This window comes from Bombina bombina, chromosome 3 (genome assembly GCF_027579735.1).
Source record: "Bombina bombina isolate aBomBom1 chromosome 3, aBomBom1.pri, whole genome shotgun sequence".
NCBI classification, from domain to species: domain Eukaryota; kingdom Metazoa; phylum Chordata; class Amphibia; order Anura; family Bombinatoridae; genus Bombina; species Bombina bombina.
In genome coordinates this window covers 512,791,537-512,809,860 of record NC_069501.1, presented here as the reverse complement: position 1 = coordinate 512,809,860, position 18,324 = coordinate 512,791,537, and the positions used below count along the sequence as shown (strand labels likewise).

Genomic DNA, 18,324 nt, shown 5'->3' with positions numbered 1-18,324 from the left:
AAAACTAATTCAAAAATCGCCCTGAAAAAGGCATTTGTTGGTTGAAGTGATAAATGGCTCTTTTGGCAAAAAATCTATCGTTAAAAAAAAGCCCCCCTCAAAAAAAAAACCTAAGGCTAAACCCCAAAGTTTTTACCCACCATCTTTAATCTGGCCCCTTTGCAGGGTAGTGGCGGTCCTGTGGTGGCGGTCTCCTGGTGGTCTCCTGATCCTTCTTTATGCTGTCACTGCAGCAAGATTGAATGCAAGGTCCCCTCTTATATAGGCATGCCCTTGCATTTCTATTGGCTTATTTGAAATTGAATTTTAAAAATCAGCCAATTTAACCTTAGGTATTTTTTGTGTGTGTGTGGGGGGGGAGGGTTTAGGATAGATTTTCTTTTGCCAAAAAGGGCACTGCCAAAAAATGCTCTTTTTGGAGCGATTTGTTTTTTTAAAATATGTTTTATTATTGTTTGTTTTTTTAGTTTTACTATGGTTTCTTTTAGGGTACTTTAGTTTTAGGATAAGGCTTTTACTTGTAGTGTATTTTTTATTTTTGGTGGTGTTGTTTTATTTTTTTGTAACTTAGGAGGTCTTAAGTTAGGGGGCTTGGGGGGTAGCTCTTAGGGGGTTAATAGAGTAGTGGGTTATTGCAAGGGGGTTATGTAGTGTAGGGGTTATTGCGGAGGGGCTAATGATGGTTTAGAGGTTAAGTAGTGTAGGGGTTATTGCGGTTTAGAGGTTAATATTGTAGCGGGGAAGTTTGCATTGAGGGATGTGGTGGTTTAGGGGTTAATAGTGTTCTGTAGTAGTTTGTGATAGGGATGTGGCGGATTAGGGTAGCAGGGTGGTTTGTAAAGGTGGATGTGGTAGTTTAGGGGTTAATAGTGTAGCAGGGTAGTTTGCAATGTGGGATATGGCGGATTAGTGGTTAATAGTGTAGTGGGGTAGTTTGTGATGGGGATGTGGCAGTTTAGGGGTTAATAGTGTACTGGGTAGTGTGCGATGGGGGAATGTGGCGGATTAGGAGTTAGTAGTGTAGCAGCATAGATTGCGATGGGGATGTGGCTGTTTAGGGTTAATAGTGTAGTGAAGTAGTTTGTGATGGGGGATATGGCGGATTAGTGGTTAATAGTGTAGTGGATAGTGTAGGTCAAAAAAACTTTATCAATTTTTATTATCAATTTTTTTGTGCTTTGTAAAAACATTTCGAGAGCCCAAACCCTTTACACAAACTTTGAAGTTGTGTAAAAAGTTTTAGTTTAAAATGCGATTGCGTTTGACATTTACTGTCAACTTGTAAGATGAACATAAGTTGACGCTCCACTTGTAATGTAGCCCTTGGGGTAGGCTTTACAATAAAATATACACATATAGGTCGGAGGCGGACTATTACCAACCCATGGGCTCTTCAGTAACGGCTCAATGGAGAGCGCGGTGCCGGCATAGATTTCAGATGCTGGGGGTGGCGTACTCGTCACAGCTGCCAACAAACATATAGAACACAGGTTTATTTAATATTTAATAAATTGACTTTTTTATAATATCAGTGGATTTACCGGCTTTGTACTTCGAGTGCGGGGGCACCTGTGTTCTTTACAATAAAATACACTTGGTAAGACATTTTCATTAATTCTATATAATGGTGCTAGAATTTTTATTAAATATGATATGGTAAGAAAGTAAGTTCGATCATATTCTTGAAAAATAAGTGAAGATTATATGTGATTTATTATGTTTCGGTCCATTATCTGTAGTTTATAGCCATCAAAGCTTTATACATTTTGGATGCTATATTTCAGATCAGATTATGGTTACATCTTGGTATCAGTGGCATCACTACAGGGGAGCAAGAAAATGGCTTGCCCCCCCCCCCCCCCCGCATGCCCCCCCCCCCCCCGCCAGCCCTGGCACTTTCATAATTCTGGAGGACCAGGAGTAGTGTACTGTTAGTATTTATTTGTAGATTCATTGTGTTTGTGTATATTACTTATCGTTTTTATTTTTATTTTGAATTTGAGTCATAACATTTATAAATTATTTTGAATTGGAAGTCAATCCCAGTCTCACACACGCACCACAGCACAGTCAGCACTTCAGCACGTGCCTCATCAATGCGGCTCTCCACGCGGCAGCACTACGGGCGGGGGGGGCACTGTCTGACTCCAATTACGGTTATTACCCCATCATGGCTCAGGCCACAAACATTGGCATTGGCATGCATGCTGGCGTACTCCTCCTCCAGTCAGATAATAAGTGCCAGTGCCGGTCACGTTCCTTCACAGCAGAAGGAACATGACCGGAGGCTCTGGAGAGGAAGAGGGAGGAGCAAGCCAGCAGCAGGTGACACTGTGTGTAGATTCTGCAGAAGCGCACCGCGGGGGAAGGAGATGTCTGGCCCTGGTACTGGCAGCCACAGTTGGCACTGAGTTTGGATTGGCAGGCGCATACGCATTAAGACCGGTCTGTCTGTGACGTAACGTTGTTGTCCCTGGTCCGGTCCAAGAGAGCTCTGACTCTGAGTCAGCTGATATTCAATGGTAGGATAAAAAAAAATTCATACAGATCTAACTATCCATGATGAATGTTCTTCTGAGTGTTGATGAGTTTGACTCACTGTCTGTTGTGAACGTACTTGCTAAAAAAAATGTTACCCCCATACCATAGTACTGTATGAATAACCAACTTTTTTTTTATCTAGTTTAGCTACTTACTGTTGGTAATTGGGTCTGTCTGCAAGTTGACTTCAGAAACAGGTCATGTCAACAATCATTAAAACAAAAGCAAAAGCATTAAAAAAAAACCCAGAAGAGAATACATTATGATTGATTGATGAATCATGATTCACTGTGTTTCAGTCAGATTTATGTCAGAGTCAGAGTGTGTGTAGTTGTAATTTATAAACAGTGAACGTTCCAAAAAAAAAAAAAAAAAATCCCCAAATTTATACTGTAACCAGGCAACTTTATATATCTTCTTGGTAAAATATTTGGGTGTGCAAGACAGTTTACCTTTTTTTTTAGTCTAGTCAAAAATGAAGTTCATCATTCAGATAGAGCAGCAACTTTTCTAATTTACTACTTTGATAATTTTTTCTTCATTCTCTTGGTATTTTTATTTTTAAAAAAAGCAAATATGTAAGCTTAGGAGCTGGCCCATTTTTGGTTCAGAACCAGGGTAGCACTTGCTGATTGGTGGCTACATTTAGACACCAATCAGAAATCCCTACCCAGATGCTGAACCAAAAATGGGTTAGCTCCTAAGCTTACATTTTTGCTTTTTCCAATAAAGATACCAAGAGAATGAAGAAAAAATTATAATAGGAGAGGAGTAAATTATAAAGTTGCTTAAAATTGCATGCTCTATCTGAATCATGAAAGTTTCATTTTGAATAGACTGTAACTTTAATATCCTGATTGTGAATTACCAGACACAAAAGGTAGAAACATATTACTAGTATACTTAAAATTAAAGTTATGGTCATCCTTTGGGTCACACAGGCTAACCGCAAGATGTACTTTTTGGTAGAACAGCAAAAAGTTAATTTTTATAGTTTATATAGTGGTGTTTATTGGTTATAAATTTTAATTAATTAGTCAATGCTAGTTATGATGTGTGTTTTAAGTTTTGACAAGAATATTCCTTTACCTTAAATTTTTTTTTTACCATAACAAAAATTAACCTTTAATATCTAAATCCAACTTCTGTCCCAACAAAGGGTTAATATATTGGAGATACATTCAATGTTTATATCCTTTTTTCTTAGAGTACAAATTTAGATTAACCCCCATCTAATATTTAATTTGACAGACTTCTATTTTCTATTAATGTCCATGCATATAGTATGTCCTCTGGTATCTTGTGTTATAATGGAAGATAATACTCTTTGTATTTTTAATACTTTCTTAGTTGTTTTAATTTTCCCTTTATATCTGTGTTTTATCTTCTTATGAAAAAATATAGACTGTTGTAATTGTTTTGTCATTTTTCTGTGAGTATGTGTGTATATGTGTGTGTGTATGTATATATATATGTGTGTGTATATGTGTATGCATGTTGTGTGTCTGTGTATGTATGTGTGTATATGTATGTATATATGTATATTTTCTATGTATGACCATGCATATTATGTTATAAACTAAGGAAGATATAATATGCATTACTGTTGTATTTGTAATACTTTTTTTTCCTTTTCCATTTATATATTTTTTATTTATGTATTTTTATTTAGTTTATTTTCAGTGGTATGACTTAGTGGTAAAAATTACTAGTGCCCCCCCAGTTTGACTGTGGTATCTTATGTGCCCCCCCCTATATATTTTTTCTAGAGTCGCCACTGCTTGGTATCTCCTCAAAGGGTGAGCAAGAACTTTAGAGAAACTATAAAGTAGTACAAAATACAACACATGGGGATAATTAATAAACAAACAAATTAAAATCAGATTTCTTCGGAAAGCAAATGGTTTATAATTTTCGTAAGTAGATTGGTTGAGTAATACAAATTTAAAAACACATATTAATAATAATTTAATATATATTTAATAGTTATATAGTAATAGTAAACTAACCTCTTCTATAGAAATTCCAATAAGTACCTGTGTGAAAAGAGTATTTTTACATTTACACGTGCACAGCTGAATCATTTGCAGCACTCTCATATTCCTACTTAATGTACGTTTTCTCACTTTTACTTGCAGTTTAATAAGAAATGAAGGTCGGCAAAAATATCAACCATTCTTAAATAATCAATTCTGTTTTTGTGTCAAGTCGGTGATAAATGATCACTGCTGTGCGTTTCCTGTGGAGTTAGCGCTTTCATTAATTGTTTTGAGAGAAGCCCCCACCAAGGATTTCAGGAAGTCTCTTCACCACCTACTGGTTTCACAACAGGAACCTCTTCCATTTCACATTTGGCAGCTAAAAGTCTTTTCCTAATGATTATCTATTCTGTTCTCTCTGTAAATGACTCTACTATTTTCTCCCTCTTTTTGTTCATCTTTTTCACTTTCTTTTTTTCTCCATCTCTCTCCTTGCTTTCCGTTTACGCTGTCTCTTAAGCTGTGCTGTATTTTTTTATTCACAGACTGTCCTTGCTCCCAGCGGTGGGCTGTTCTGTCTCAGTGGTGGCTGCACGCCTAGCGTTGTAAATATCAGCTGCATGAGCTTGCTGTGTACATTCAATGACATATTTCTCTCTGTCTTCTGTATCTATGTATCCCCTGCTTTATACCTCCCCTTACCAACTGACGTGTTAGGAGCTCTGGAACTGAATGGGTTATTCAAGATACCCAAATGTTGAAAGGGTTACTTTCTTTCTGTTCCTTTATACTTCCTGTTCCCCAACTTTCCTCACTTGCTGTTACTACATTCTTATCTTTATAGCAAGAAAACTATAGAAAACAAACAATTAACCCCTTCTAGGTTATCTGCAATCAATCACTAAGCTGCATGGGAAGGGAGGTCCCTGAGCAGCAAAGTTTATAATCCAACCTGATTATTGATAGGGATGCTAGAGTGAGCTAAGAGTTGTTAATTTGCTTTTATTCTTCAGAATATATTATCTTGGTTTATCTCTGCATTATCCTAACTTCTTTAGGAAACTTCCTATGCACTAAAAAATAATCACCATCCTATGTTGTTTATATGATTTTACATCATCTCATTAAATCATAATTTCCATATAACAATCTATGTATAATACATGTAAATGTTAATATGTTAGTTGACTGGTCATATTCATACTGACATATTGCAGAACACGCTTCCTGCAAGAAATGTATTGTGATGTTATTATTAAACACGTGTCACTGCACAGTATCATTCACCTTCCTATTACCACTGTCTGCAGAAAATAGATAATTAGTTAGGACATGGTGTGAGATCTTGTTGCCACTCTTTATACTTGTAGCTATATATACTCTTTATACTTGTAGCTATATCCCCAACCTTTCATTAACTGATGAATAATATATTATCCTGCCACCTATATTTATTTATTGATATAATTAAAGGGATACTAAACCCAATTTTTTTTCTTTCATGATTCAGATAGAGCATGATATTTTAAGCAACTTTCTAATATACTCCTATAATCAATTTTTCTTTGTTGTCTTGCTATCTTTATTTAAAAACCAGGAATATAAAGCTTAGGAGCTGGCTCATTTTAGGTTCAGCACCCTTGATAGCGCTTGCTTATTGGTGGTTACAATTAGCCACCAATAAGCAAGCATAGCCCAGGTTCCGCTAGCAGGGGGTGTCAATCATCCCTAAAAGGTGGTGGACAAGTTAAGGAGCAGCGGTCTTATGACCGCTGCTTCTTAACTTACGTTACCGGATGGGCGTAGAAAGCAGCATCTGCTGCTTGTTAAATCTACCCCATATTATATAATTTTGCTATCCTCATCATCCTACCTGGGGAACACAACCCTCAAAGGGGGAATATAATCCGGCCTTATCATTAAGGAAGATGAGAGTAGCAAAAGGATTAAAAAAACATATAAATCATATAACAATATACTTATCTGTCTCCATATCAATAATCAAAAGTTTTGATAGTGCTCATCATCCTTCAAGTAAAAGGGCAAATCCCCTTTGGGGAATTTTTAAGATTAAGGAGGAATTGCTCAAATTACAATATCTTTAGACTTAGAGCTAAGGAGTTGAGATCTAGGGGCGATTTATCAAATGTCTGTCCGACATGATCCGCTCAGCGGATCATGTTCGACAGACATCGCTGAATGCCAACAGCATACGCTGTTGGCATTTAACATTGTGAACTGCTTGTGCAATGCCGCCCCCTGCAGTTAAGGAGCAGCGGCCCCCTAGACTAAAAGACCGAGGATATCCTTGAAACATTATTAAAAGATCATTTCAAAGAGCATTACATACTACTCGTGACCAACTACTGGTTCCAAAAGTTAGGAATGACACTACTAATGACACAGTAAGATTTGTAAGTACTTTTAATAAACAACATCACAATATATCACACATTTTGAATAAATATGCTTTTTTTAAAAGTAATGAGATCTTTGCTCACAGCCTGGGTGATAACATTCAAACAAGTTGGTGAAGAGCATCAACTTTACAAGATAAATTAGTGAGAAGTCACTACAGAATAAAAATACTAAACCACAGTACTATGGTGGATTGGTTGGTACTTATCATGTAGATCATGTTCTTTTTCTGGATTAATTTCCAATCTTGAGAAGATGAATATCTATCCTAAAGGTGTGAGACATTTAGAGATTTTGCAACTTGTAGAACTAAAAACATAATTTATTGTATACAACATTAGGAATGCACAGAGAGATGTAGAAAATGGAAAAAAAACTCACTATTGTAGCAATACTATTTTTAGATGTACACCAATCCAAACCTGAACTTAAGTTATGGGTATTGGAAAAATTAACAAGATATAGAAAAGGTAGAAATATGGAGAAAATTATTTTGCAAATGGGAAGTCGTTGGATTTTCTGGCTGAATTCTCTTACTTCTAATGGTTTAAATGAACAAATTGTCTTTAGTTCATTTTTATAAACCTATAATCGTTTGATTTCTTGCAATTTCATTTAAAAAAATATTAAAAGATATGAGATATATACAGTATATGCTGTTGACATATGTGGGTAATTTGTTTAAAAAAAACAACTTTATGTATAAGGCACTGAATATGCTGGTGAGGCATTTGGATGAATTTCTAACACTTATCTATTACAACAATAAGAGTTTATAACTATGTACTAATTAAAATCTACCAGGACATCTTAAGTATGAATATTTAACATTGATATATATGGAAATAAATAAATTAATTATAATAGTGCTAGATAATATCATTAAGTGGTAATGATCTTTCCATTATAATATTAATCGTATATATGTATCTAAATTTAATCTTTTGTGCAATATGAATTAAGTATAGCAATGCAACTGTAATATTGTCGTATAAAATCATTATGCTTTGATATGTATTAATGTGGCTGTATTTCATCGCTTTACATTAAAATGTATCAATAGTTTTGTTACATTCTACTTACAATGTATAATATCTATCAGTAGTCCTTGTTATAGTATTACGTGACTGAACCTCACATGATGTGGTCACATGGTGAGGTGACGATCACAGGATCGGAGGATATATCGATCGATACACACATACTTAGTTTCTCATATCAATGGTAATAATTATTAGCTAGATGATGTATACGGAACTGATTGGAGAATACAGGAGTGATTTAATAATTTCTGTTATATTGCCCTAATGAAGTAGTGTATAACGTAGACTAGTTCCGTATTGATGTGACGTATTAGAGGGTGTGTTATGTTTGCGACCTGTCTTAGTTTTATCAGACACGTAACAGTTTCAGTGATTGGAGCTGATTCTGAGCGTAATATTTTTTAACTATGTGATTGGATGAGAATAGAGTATTTGAATTCCTGGGAGATTGAGCTAAAATCTTGCCTTTGACAAAGCTGCATTTGGCAAAACAAACGTCAGGCGTGAGATTATACCGGGGGGTGCTTTTGATTATTGGTGGTAGGGATGTGTTCCCCAGGTGGGATGATGAGGACAGAAAAATTGTATAATATACCTTGATCTTGATTTTATTAATTTTTGATATAGCTATTGATATATACCTCCGGTACCTCCTCTGATGTATCACCTTTTGGGTGTTAAACTTTTTATGTATGTTTTATAGTGATGTCGCAAACATAAAATTTTCCATTTGCAAACGGCGAACGCGAACTTCCGCAAATGTTCGCGAACGGGCGAACTGGGCGAACCGCCATAGACTTCAATAGGCAGGCGAATTTTAAAACCCACAGGGACTCTTTCTGGCCACAATAGTGATGGAAAAGTTGTTTCAAGGGGACTAACACCTGGACTGTGGCATGCCGGAGGGGGATCCATGGCAAAACTCCCATGGAAAATTACATAGTTGATGCAGAGTCTGGTTTTAATCCATAAAGGGCATAAATCACCTAACATTCCTAAATTGTTTGGAATAATGTGCTTTAAAACATCAGGTATGATGTTGTATCGATCAGGTAGTGTAAGAGTTACGCCCGCTTCACAGTGACAGACCAAACTCCCATGTTTAACGCACCGCAAACAGTCCATTTGCACAACCGCAAACTCCCCATTTGCACAAGGTTGGATACCAAGCTAGCCATGTCCCATTCCTTGTCCTCACTGATGTCATTGAAGGTCTCTTCCTCCACCCAGCCACGTACAACACCAAGGGTCCCCGAAAGGTGACAACAAGCCCCCTGGGACGCCTGCTGTGTTTGGTCTTCCACCTCCTCAAAGCCACCTTCCTCCTCTGACTCCTCTTCTTCAGACTCCTCTCTCTGCATTATTATAAGGTGTGTTAAGTAGTACTATTCCTATCAGTTTAATCCCGGTTATGTGCCTTTTTTTTGTTTGGTTTTTGAAGCCACAGTGCAGCACCAGAGGCCAGAAAAATTAGGCATGTACACATGCCTGAAAAATTAGGTATTGTTGCAGCCGCTGCTGTAGCAGCGGCCAGAAAAATTGATGTTTGTTTCCCAGGCAGAAAGTGCCCTAAAACATTGTGGCTTGAACCCTAGTTGGTGGCGGATAAGTCACGCAAGTAATCCAGCATTCAGAGATAAAATACAGCAGCGTGTGGACCATTTTTAGCCCAAGGCAGCTCATCTCATCAGGCCTTTTTTAGTCGAATGTATTGCCCACTGTCAGTCCCTTCGGGATACATCCCTCATTCATCTTAATAAAGGTGAGGTAATCTAGACTTTTTTGACCTAGGCGACTTCTCTTCTCAGTGACAATACCTCCTGCTGCACTGAAGGTCCTTTCTGACAGGATACTTGAAGCAGGGCAGGCCAGAAGTTCTATCGCAAATTGGGATAGCTCAGGCCACAGGTCAAGCCTGCACACCCAGTAGTCAAGGGGTTCATCGCTCCTCAGAGTGTCGATATCTGCAGTTAAGGCGAGGTAGTCTGCTACCTGTCGGTCGAGTCGTTCTCTGAGGGTGGACCCCGAAGGGCTGTGGCGATGCGTAGGACTTAAAAAGCTCTGCATGTCCTCCATCAACAACATGTCTGTAAAGCGTCCTGTCCTTGCCGGCGTGGTCATGGGAGGAGGAGGATTACTTTCACCTCTTCCCCTGTTAGATTCCCGTTGTGCTGTGACATCACCCTTATACGCTGTGTAAAGCATACTTTTTAATTTATTTTGGAACTGCTGCATCCTTTCCGACTTGCGATAATTCGGTAACATTTCAGGCACTTTCTGCTTATACTTGGGGTCTAGTAGCGTGGACACCCAGTACAGGTCGTTCTCCTTCAGCCTTTTTATACGAGGGTCCCTCAACAGGCACGACAGCATGAAAGACCCCATTTGCACAAGGTTGGATGCCAAGCTACTCATGTCCCGTTCCTCGTCCTCAGTGATCTCACTGAAGGTATGTTCTTCCCCCCAGCCACGTACAACACCACGGGTACCAGATAGGTGACAACGAGCACCCTGGGATGCCTGTTGTGGTTGGTCTTCCTCCTCCTCCTCAAAGCCACATTCCTTCTCTGACTCCTCTTCCTCACAATCCTCTTCCAGCATTGCCGCAGGTCCAGCAAGCGATGCTGATAAGGCTGTTTCTGGTGGTGATGGTGACCACAACTCTTCCTCTTCACGCTCATCTACGGCCTGATCCAGCACTCTTCGCAGGGCACACTCCAGGAAGAAAACAAATGGTATGATGTCGCTGATGGTGCCTTCGGTGCGACTGACTAGGTTTGTCACCTCCTCAAAAGGACGCATGAGCCTACAGGCATTGCGCATAGACTTCAATAGGCAGGCGAATTTTAAAACCCACAGGGACTCTTTCTGGCCACAATAGTGATGGAAAAGTTGTTTCAAGGGGACTAACACCTGGACTGTGGCATGCCGGAGGGGGATCCATGGCAAAACTCCCATGGAAAATTACATAGTTGATGCAGAGTCTGGTTTTAATCCATAAAGGGCATAAATCACCTAACATTCCTAAATTGTTTGGAATAATGTGCTTTAAAACATCAGGTATGATGTTGTATCGATCAGGTAGTGTAAGAGTTACGCCCGCTTCACAGTGACAGACCAAACTCCCATGTTTAACGCACCGCAAACAGTCCATTTGCACAACCGCAAACTCCCCATTTGCACAAGGTTGGATACCAAGCTAGCCATGTCCCATTCCTTGTCCTCACTGATGTCATTGAAGGTCTCTTCCTCCACCCAGCCACGTACAACACCAAGGGTCCCCGAAAGGTGACAACAAGCCCCCTGGGACGCCTGCTGTGTTTGGTCTTCCACCTCCTCAAAGCCACCTTCCTCCTCTGACTCCTCTTCTTCAGACTCCTCTCTCTGCATTATTATAAGGTGTGTTAAGTAGTACTATTCCTATCAGTTTAATCCCGGTTATGTGCCTTTTTTTTGTTTGGTTTTTGAAGCCACAGTGCAGCACCAGAGGCCAGAAAAATTAGGCATGTACACATGCCTGAAAAATTAGGTATTGTTGCAGCCGCTGCTGTAGCAGCGGCCAGAAAAATTGATGTTTGTTTCCCAGGCAGAAAGTGCCCTAAAACATTGTGGCTTGAACACTAGTTGGTGGCGGATAAGTCACGCAAGTAATCCAGCATTCAGAGATAAAATACAGCAGCGTGTGGACCATTTTTAGCCCAAGGCAGCTCATCTCATCAGGCCTTTTTTAGTCGAATGTATTGCCCACTGTCAGTCCCTTCGGGATACATCCCTCATTCATCTTAATAAAGGTGAGGTAATCTAGACTTTTTTGACCTAGGCGACTTCTCTTCTCAGTGACAATACCTCCTGCTGCACTGAAGGTCCTTTCTGACAGGATACTTGAAGCAGGGCAGGCCAGAAGTTCTATCGCAAATTGGGATAGCTCAGGCCACAGGTCAAGCCTGCACACCCAGTAGTCAAGGGGTTCATCGCTCCTCAGAGTGTCGATATCTGCAGTTAAGGCGAGGTAGTCTGCTACCTGTCGGTCGAGTCGTTCTCTGAGGGTGGACCCCGAAGGGCTGTGGCGATGCGTAGGACTTAAAAAGCTCTGCATGTCCTCCATCAACAACATGTCTGTAAAGCGTCCTGTCCTTGCCGGCGTGGTCATGGGAGGAGGAGGATTACTTTCACCTCTTCCCCTGTTAGATTCCCGTTGTGCTGTGACATCACCCTTATACGCTGTGTAAAGCATACTTTTTAATTTATTTTGGAACTGCTGCATCCTTTCCGACTTGCGATAATTCGGTAACATTTCAGGCACTTTCTGCTTATACTTGGGGTCTAGTAGCGTGGACACCCAGTACAGGTCGTTCTCCTTCAGCCTTTTTATACGAGGGTCCCTCAACAGGCACGACAGCATGAAAGACCCCATTTGCACAAGGTTGGATGCCAAGCTACTCATGTCCCGTTCCTCGTCCTCAGTGATCTCACTGAAGGTATGTTCTTCCCCCCAGCCACGTACAACACCACGGGTACCAGATAGGTGACAACGAGCACCCTGGGATGCCTGTTGTGGTTGGTCTTCCTCCTCCTCCTCAAAGCCACATTCCTTCTCTGACTCCTCTTCCTCACAATCCTCTTCCAGCATTGCCGCAGGTCCAGCAAGCGATGCTGATAAGGCTGTTTCTGGTGGTGATGGTGACCACAACTCTTCCTCTTCACGCTCATCTACGGCCTGATCCAGCACTCTTCGCAGGGCACACTCCAGGAAGAAAACAAATGGTATGATGTCGCTGATGGTGCCTTCGGTGCGACTGACTAGGTTTGTCACCTCCTCAAAAGGACGCATGAGCCTACAGGCATTGCGCATGAGCGTCCAGTAACGTGGCAAAAAAAATTCCCAGCTCCGCAGAGGCTGTCCTAGCACCCCGGTCATACAAATAGTCGTTAATGGATTTTTCTTGTTGGAGCAGGCGGTCGAACATTAGGAGTGTTGAATTCCAACGTGTCAGGCTGTCGCAAATCAAGCGCCTCACTGGCATGTTGTTTCGCCGCTGGATATCTGAAAAGTGCGCCATGGCCGTGTAGGAACGCCTGAAATGGCCACACACCTTCCTGGCCTGCTTCAGGATGTCCTGTAAGCCTGGGTACTTATGCACAAAGCGTTGTACGATCAGATTACACACATGTGCCATGCACGGCACATGTGTCAACTTGCCCAAATTCAATGCCGCCAACAAATTTCTTCCGTTGTCACAAACCACTTTGCCGATCTCCAGTTGGTGCGGAGTCAGCCACTGATCCACCTGTGCGTTCAGGGCGGACAGGAGTGCTGGTCCGGTGTGACTCTCTGCTTTCAGGCAAGTCAACCCCAAGACGGCGTGACACTGCCGTATCCGGGATGTGGAAGAGCTGGGGGGGTGCCGTTGATGTGGAGCAAGACGCAGCAGCAGAAGAGGACTCAGCCGAGGAGGTTATGGAAGAGGATGGAGTAGGAGGAGTAGAGGAGGTGGCAGCAAGCCTGCCTGCAAGTCGTGGCGGTGTCACCAACTCCTCTGCAGAGCCACGCATTCCATGCTTGGCAGCCGTCAGCAGGTTTACCCAATGCGCAGTGTAGGTGATATACCTGCCCTGACCATGCTTTGCAGACCAGGTATCAGTGGTCAGATGAACCCTTGCCCCAACACTGTGTGCCAGACATGCCATTACTTCCTTTTGCACAATCGAGTACAGGTTGGGGATTGCCTTTTGTGCAAAGAAATTTCGGCCGGGTACCTTCCACTGCGGTGTCCCAATAGCTACAAATTTTTGGAACGCCTCAGACTCCACCAGCTTGTATGGTAAAAGCTGGTGGGCTAAGAGTTCAGACAAGCCAGCTGTCAGATGCCGGGCAAGGGGGTGACTTTGTGACATTAGCTTCAAACATGTCCTTGACAGACACCTGACTGTGGGCAGATGAGCAGGAACTGCTCAAGGCGAGAGACAGAGTGGCGGATGGTTGAGAGGGGGCAAGGAGGACAGCAGTGTTTGACATGGCTGAAGATGCTGGACCAGGAGGATGATGGGGGCTTTGAGTTTGTGTGCTGCTTGTACTCATGTGTTGATCCCATAGGCGTTTGTGATGTGCGATCATGTGCCTTCGCAAAGCAGTTGTACCTAGGTGGGTGTTGGACCTCCCACGACTCAGTTTCTTTTGGCACAGGTTGCAAATGGCATCGCTGTTGTCAGAGGCAGACACACAAAAAAAATGCCACACTGCTGAGCTCTGCAATGACCGCATTCTGGTGGTGGCAACAGCATGCGTTGATTGGCGTGCTGTCTGGCTGACCCCGGGTGCCGATGCATGCTGTCTGACTGTGCCACTAGCTCCTTGCGATGACCTCCCCCTGCTTCCAACTCGTCTCCTCCTCCTCTCTGTCTCCCCATCTGAACTTTCCCCCTGTTCTTCTTCTCTTCTAGCAGGCACCCACGTGACATCCACGGATGCATCGTCATCATCAACCGCTTCACTTGTATCTGACAACTCAGCAAAGGAAGCAGCAGCGTGTACAACATCATCATCATCACACCGTACGTCTATGTGTGTAATGCTGCCTGACTGAGACATATCCCTGTTATCTACATCCTCTGGCAATAATGGTTGCGCATCACTCATTTCTTCCAACTGATGTGTAAATAACTCCTCTGACAGATCAAGTGAAGCGGCTGTGGTGCTAGTGTTGGTGGTGGTGGCAGGCGGGCGAGTGGTAACTTGAGAGGTGCCCGAAGCTAAGCTGGAGGAGGATGGTGCATCAAGGTTCCTAGTGGAAGCTGTAGAAGATTGGGTGTCCTGTGTTAGCCAGTCAACTATGTCCTCAGAACTTTTCGAGTTCAGGGTATGTGGCCTCTGAACACTGGGCATTATTCTAGGGCCAAAGGGAATCACAGCACCACGACGGCCCCTGCGGGGTGGCCTGCCTCTGCCTGTCATTTTTTTTTGATTAGTGGTACTATGCATGCAAGCTACTGTGACAACAGATATGAGTGGCACTGTGCACTGGCAGAAGTTGGCAGAGTAGACGCCAACTTCTGCCAGTGCACAGTGCACTTTAAATGTACACTACTGTTACACCAGATATGAGTTACACTGGTGTGACACTGAGCCCTGGCAGGCCCTGAAACGCACACGCGTGAAGGAAACTGACTGCTATTATTTCACAGTCAAATTTCTAGTATTTTTTTTAATGTACACTACTGTTACGTCAGATATGAGTTGCACTGGTGTGTCACTGTGCCCTGGCAGGCCCTGAAACGCACACGTGTGAAGGAAACTGACTGCTATTATTTCACAGTCAAAAAAGTGTTGTTTTTTTTAAATGTACACTACTGTTACACCAGATATGAGTGGTGGCACTGGGCAAGTGGGCACAGTATACGCTGTGAGCCTGACACACACGCTGGCAGGCAGGCAGGCAACTGCAATTAGATTACACAGGGAAAAAAAAAAAAGCAGACTGATGTTCTAGCCCTAAAAAGGGCTTTTTGGGGTGCTGTCCTTACAGCAGAGATCAGATGAGTCCTTCAGGACTGTAGTGGACACTGAATACACTAGCCTAGCTATCGATTTCCCTATTAAATCAGCAGCAGCTACACTGTCCCTCCTCTCACTAAGAATGCAGCTTCCGAATGAATCTAAAATGGATGCTGTCCAGGAGGTGGGAGGGTCTGGGAGGGAGGGTCTGCTGCTGATTGGCTGGAATGTGCCTGCTGACTGTGAGTTACAGGGTCAAAGTTTACTCAATGATGACGAATAGGGGGAGGACCGAACATCGCATATGTTCGCCCGCCGCGGCGAACGCGAACAAGCTATGTTCGCCGGGAACAATTTGCCGGCGAACTATTCGCGACATCACTAATGTTTTATTATGTCTGACCTCATTTTTAATTAAGTAGTATTAAAAGTTAAGTTTTATATTTTCTCTTCAGGTTTATAGGATTATTTGGTACACAAGTATCAGTTTAATTTCTAAAATTATAACATGGATCTAGTTTTTTTTCCTTTACTTTTCTGGATAAATTATATGTGAATGATATTTTATTCACATTAGTCCAGATTATGCGCGGAGCACAAAATTACGCTTTTGCGAGTGCGATATTTCCGATCCACTCAGTAATACCGGGGCATGCAAATGTACGCTAGTATTACAAGTAAAGCGCAACGCTCACAAGCTCATTTCCATAGGCCCTAATGGGAGCCTCGTTCTGATGCCGATAGACACTGCACAGAACCTAGCGCAGCGAAGGGGGTAAGTCATGCAGCATTGGGCAGCATATTTAAAAAATATATGTATATAAATATATACATATATATTTATGTGTATATACAAATATTAACACATAAATACTTATAAAAACATTTATTTTTTCTTGTAATTTATTTGACTCATGGAGTGTAGAAACCAACCTAACAACATTCCACAGATAATGTTTTCACATTCTTCATTTATTTTCAGTGGACATTAACCATTACTTCTGTGCGGTTTTTAGTATTCCTGAGTATTTGTTTTATAGAACAATTTACTTTTATTTCTTAAAAGCAAAGAAATGTATTCTGAAAAGCATTTAGTAATAAGTGTAACCACTGTTTTAACGAGTATTTAAACAAATGGTTAAAGGGACAGTCTACTCCAGAATGTTTGTTTAAAAAGATAGATAACCCATTCTCCAGTTTTGCATAACCAAAACGGTTATAGTAATATACTTTTTACCTCTTTGATTACCTTGTATCTAAGCTTCTATAGACTGTCTCCTTATTTCAATTCTTTTGACAGACAGGCATTTTAGCTAATCAGTGCCCTTTCATAAGTAACTCCACGGGCGTGAGCACAATGTTGTCTATATGTCACACATGAACTAACGCCCTCTACCTGTCACATTTATTAAGATAAGAGGCAGACTTCAAGGGCTTAGAAATTAGCATATAAACATACTTAGGTTTAGCTTTCAACTAAGAATACCAAGAGTACAAAGCAAATTTCATCATAAAAGTAAATTGGAAAGCTGTTTAAAATTACATGCCCTATCTGAATCATGAAAGTTTTATTTTCACTAGACTGTCCCTTTAAGAGTAAATCATTTTGACAAAGGTAAGAACCAGCTCTTAGGGACTTTTGTAAAGCTGTGGTTGATGAAACCAGTCATGTTGTATTGGCATTTATATGAGTTAAATAATTTGGATTTATTGTACAACAGTAAATATTGTTTTACGTCTGCTTCCTAACTTTCGCTTCAGTCGAACCTGAGTGGGTCGGAAGCAGCATCTGCTGCTTTATAAATCAACCCCTTAGATTCTTTCCTTTTTCTTTGCTCTCTATCTTTACTTTAGCTTGTAATGAACTGATAACCCTGTTTTCTGTCAACCTAATGACTGTTCAGTATTTGATAAAACTACATTAGTAGTAATAGTACGGAGGTTATGTCAAACTTTTTTGACAGGTGGACACGCCCCTTTCTCCTCCCCTAAACCCGCCCCTTTCCACTCCCACTTTTACGCCCCTTTTTGATATCAATTTGATATAAAATTGATATAAAAAGGGGATTTTGATACGAATTTGATATAAAATCGATATTAAAAAAGTGTTTTTAATACGTATTTGATATAAAATTGATATTAAATAGTTTTTTTTTATTAGGATTTGGATTAAAAGGTTATAAGAGGTTATTAAGCTTATTTTGATATGGTTGATTAGGAGCTTTATAAAAGACTATAAAGTTTATTTAATTTAAAAAAGGTATAAAGTATACTTTGATATTGTATTCTATTAAAAGGGAGATATAAAATCTTAATATATATATCCTCTATAATGTTCAATAGGTTTAATAAGGCATGTCAGGACTTGCTATGAAAAAAAAAAGATATAAAATGTAATAGGATTTAAAGGAGGAGGTATAAGAGTATAAAATTCAATTGTTTTGATATTTTCTTTTATTAGGGGATTATAAAAAAATAAAAAATAAAAAGTTTGTTAACATTTCTTATAAGATTTCTGTGATGGAAATAATTTAATTCAGTATTGTACATATTATCTTTTCTGTCTTCATGCCAGCACATTGTATGAACTGAATGCACAGACTTCTTTATATGCTCTGACACTTATGTTATTAAAATGCTGACATATCTAATACGTAATTTGTTAAATGACTAATATTTTTTCATCACATATCTTTGTCAGCAAATATCATCATATTACTTTCAGATGTCATTGAGTTCACAAGTTCTTAAAAAAAAACTGACATACAGCAATTTTGTAGAGTAAAGATATTTATCTATACAAAAAACAAACTCACTTATCTTTTTAAAACACACACAGTTTGTTTTTCAC

General features: G+C 40.4%; 1 protein-coding gene across 2 annotated transcripts in view; it reads left to right on the top strand.

Annotated features, from left to right (window-relative positions):
- Window positions 1-18,324, top strand: part of CACNA1S (calcium voltage-gated channel subunit alpha1 S) — a 572,869-nt gene that overhangs the window by 445,462 nt on the left and 109,083 nt on the right. The window contains exon 30 of one of the 2 annotated variants that reach the window (XM_053706913.1): window positions 5,066-5,125. The exons of the other annotated variant lie outside the window; for it this stretch is intronic. Coding sequence (XP_053562888.1) covers window positions 5,066-5,125 — 60 coding nt within the window. The remainder of the gene's footprint in view (window positions 1-5,065; window positions 5,126-18,324) is intronic. 2 annotated transcript variants of the gene reach the window in all.